Below are 2,159 nucleotides of genomic sequence, written 5' to 3'. Positions count from 1 at the left end.
TGGCTCCACTGGTAAAATACTTGTCTAGCATGCTAGTGGTTGCAGGTTTGCTCCTGTACTCCCTAGAACTAATTACAATGGAAGGAATTAGAAAGATGCCTAGGACACATTGGTAGCCAGTGCTCTCTGTGAGAAATAACTAAATAAATCTTAAACAAAACAAAAACAATAAGTTTAAATAAATGGCAGAAGCAGCCCTGGATAAGCCCCTCCTTTCTTGTCCTAGTAAGTCTGCTCTCTCATCAAACATTCTCACCCAAGTGTGTGCAGTGTGACACAGCAGACAGCCCTGATACTCAAGAGCTGAGCAGGGACATGAAACTCTGCAGAGATGACACTGAATTTCACAGAATGTCAGGTTCGAAAAAAGTCCATTTGCTGATTGTGGTGGAGTCAGAAACAGCAATCACACTGAAGCTCAACACAGAATATCATCCCAGCCACAAACATGATCAAATATCCCTGAAAGCTGACTGTATGAGCAGTCCTGCTTCTTTGCCAAAGACACCTTTACTTAATCTTCTTTCATTCTAGATAAAAAATATATTAAATTATCCAGTCAAAATTAGTGTTACTATAAAAAGACTACTAATCCAGATCCACAAGGCAACTCCTAGTTCCTCAACAGCATCAACACACACAATCCCAGTTCTTAAAATTCCTCGCAGGCATCTTCTTCCTGAGATACGTACTGTTCCACAATGCAGCATGTTCTCACTTTTATAGAGAAACAAACACAATATACTAAATGCCCACGTTAGCCAGCTGCAGTCTGGGTGTGTTGAGGTGGAAAGAGAAGAACAGAGTCATCAAGTCATTTTATTAAAGCAGAAAGAACGTTTCCATCTCGATCCTAAATAATCTGTGTTAAGACCTTTATACTCTAAAGATGAATAGTATCGGTTTCCTTTACAAAATATAAACTTCCCACTGGAGAAAAATAAAAACTTTAACTTCTTAGTGATGAATTATTTGCTTTCTCTGGAGATTTTCCTGGCCTATGTCATTATTAAGTGAAGAAAAATCTCATGGTAACTACTTTTCCAAGAGCAATTTTTATGTCTTTATTCCTCAGGCTGTAAATAAAAGGGTTCAGCATGGGGGTCACCACTGTGAACAGCACAGCAGATGCTATAACGTTCTCAGATGAGTGTGAGGCTGATGGGCTGAAGTACAGAAATATGATGGTCCCATAGAAGAGGGAAACCACGGCCAGGTGGGAGCCGCAGGTGGAGAAGGCTTTCCACCTGCCCCCAAGGGAGGGCACTCTCAGCACAGCACCAGCAATGAAGACATAGGACACCAGGATGCAAACAAACGGGGCGATCATGACCAGCCCTGCTTCAACAAGAATCATCATCTCGTTGAGCTGTGTGTCCGAGCAGGAGAGTTTCAGGAGAGCAGCGATTTCACAGAAGAAGTGGGGGATGGCATTGTCCCCACAAAACGAGAGTTGCGCCATCAGCAGGGTGTGCAACAAGACATTTAAGTTGCCAACGATCCACGACCCAGCAACCATGAGGACACAGAGCTGACGGGTCATCTTTGTTGTGTAATGCAGGGGGTGGCACACAGCCACAAAGCGGTCATAGGCCATCACAGCCAGGAGGAAATTGTCCATGTCCACAAACAAGAAAACAAAGTACATCTGAGTGAGACAGCCAGAGAAGGAGATGGCCTGAGACCCAAGGACGTGATTGGCCAGCATCTTGGGGACGGTGGTGGAGGAGAAGCAGACGTCCACGAAGGACAGGTTGCTGAGGAAGAAGTACATGGGGGTGTGCAGGCGCGCGTCGGTGCTGATGGCCAGGAGGATGAGCAGGTTGCCCAGGACCGTGGCCAGGTACATGCTCAGGAAGAGCACGAACAGCAGCTGCTGCTGCTGCGGCTGCCGGGAGAGCCCCAGGAGGAGGAACTCGGAGACGCTCGACTGGTTGGCCCCGCTCATGGGGCTGAGCACGGATGCAGACAGAGAAGAGAAACACAGGACAGTAAAGCTGAAGCTGAGGGACTCAATTCAGCAAGGCAAGATCCAGTCATGCACATGCTAGTGGAGCCTGTGTTTGAGTTGCTAAGTCAGAGTCCATCCCTGGTCCCTACAGCCTCCATCCCCACCCCAGTCCTCGATTATGATGCTGGCTTTGCACTTGAGCTTTCCA

General features: G+C 46.7%; 1 protein-coding gene across 1 annotated transcript; it reads right to left on the bottom strand.

The window, feature by feature from the left end:
- Window positions 1-1,009: 1,009 nt before the first annotated feature.
- LOC101533336 (olfactory receptor 1361-like) lies at window positions 1,010-1,948 on the bottom strand. Its single transcript, XM_012927446.2, has one exon. The coding sequence runs from the start codon at window positions 1,946-1,948 to the stop codon at window positions 1,010-1,012; it is 939 nt and encodes a 312-aa protein (XP_012782900.2).
- Window positions 1,949-2,159: the final 211 nt, after the last annotated feature.

Source organism: Ochotona princeps, chromosome 24 (assembly GCF_030435755.1).
Source record: "Ochotona princeps isolate mOchPri1 chromosome 24, mOchPri1.hap1, whole genome shotgun sequence".
Classification (NCBI taxonomy): domain Eukaryota; kingdom Metazoa; phylum Chordata; class Mammalia; order Lagomorpha; family Ochotonidae; genus Ochotona; species Ochotona princeps.
The sequence above is the reverse complement of the archived record's forward strand: the minus strand, read 5'-3'. Positions and strand labels throughout refer to the sequence as shown.

Bases quoted from the DNA above. Each gene is read 5' to 3' on its own strand.
- LOC101533336 (XM_012927446.2), bottom strand. From the start codon at position 1,948: ATGAGCGGGGCCAACCAGTCGAGCGTCTCCGAGTTCCTCCTCCTGGGG.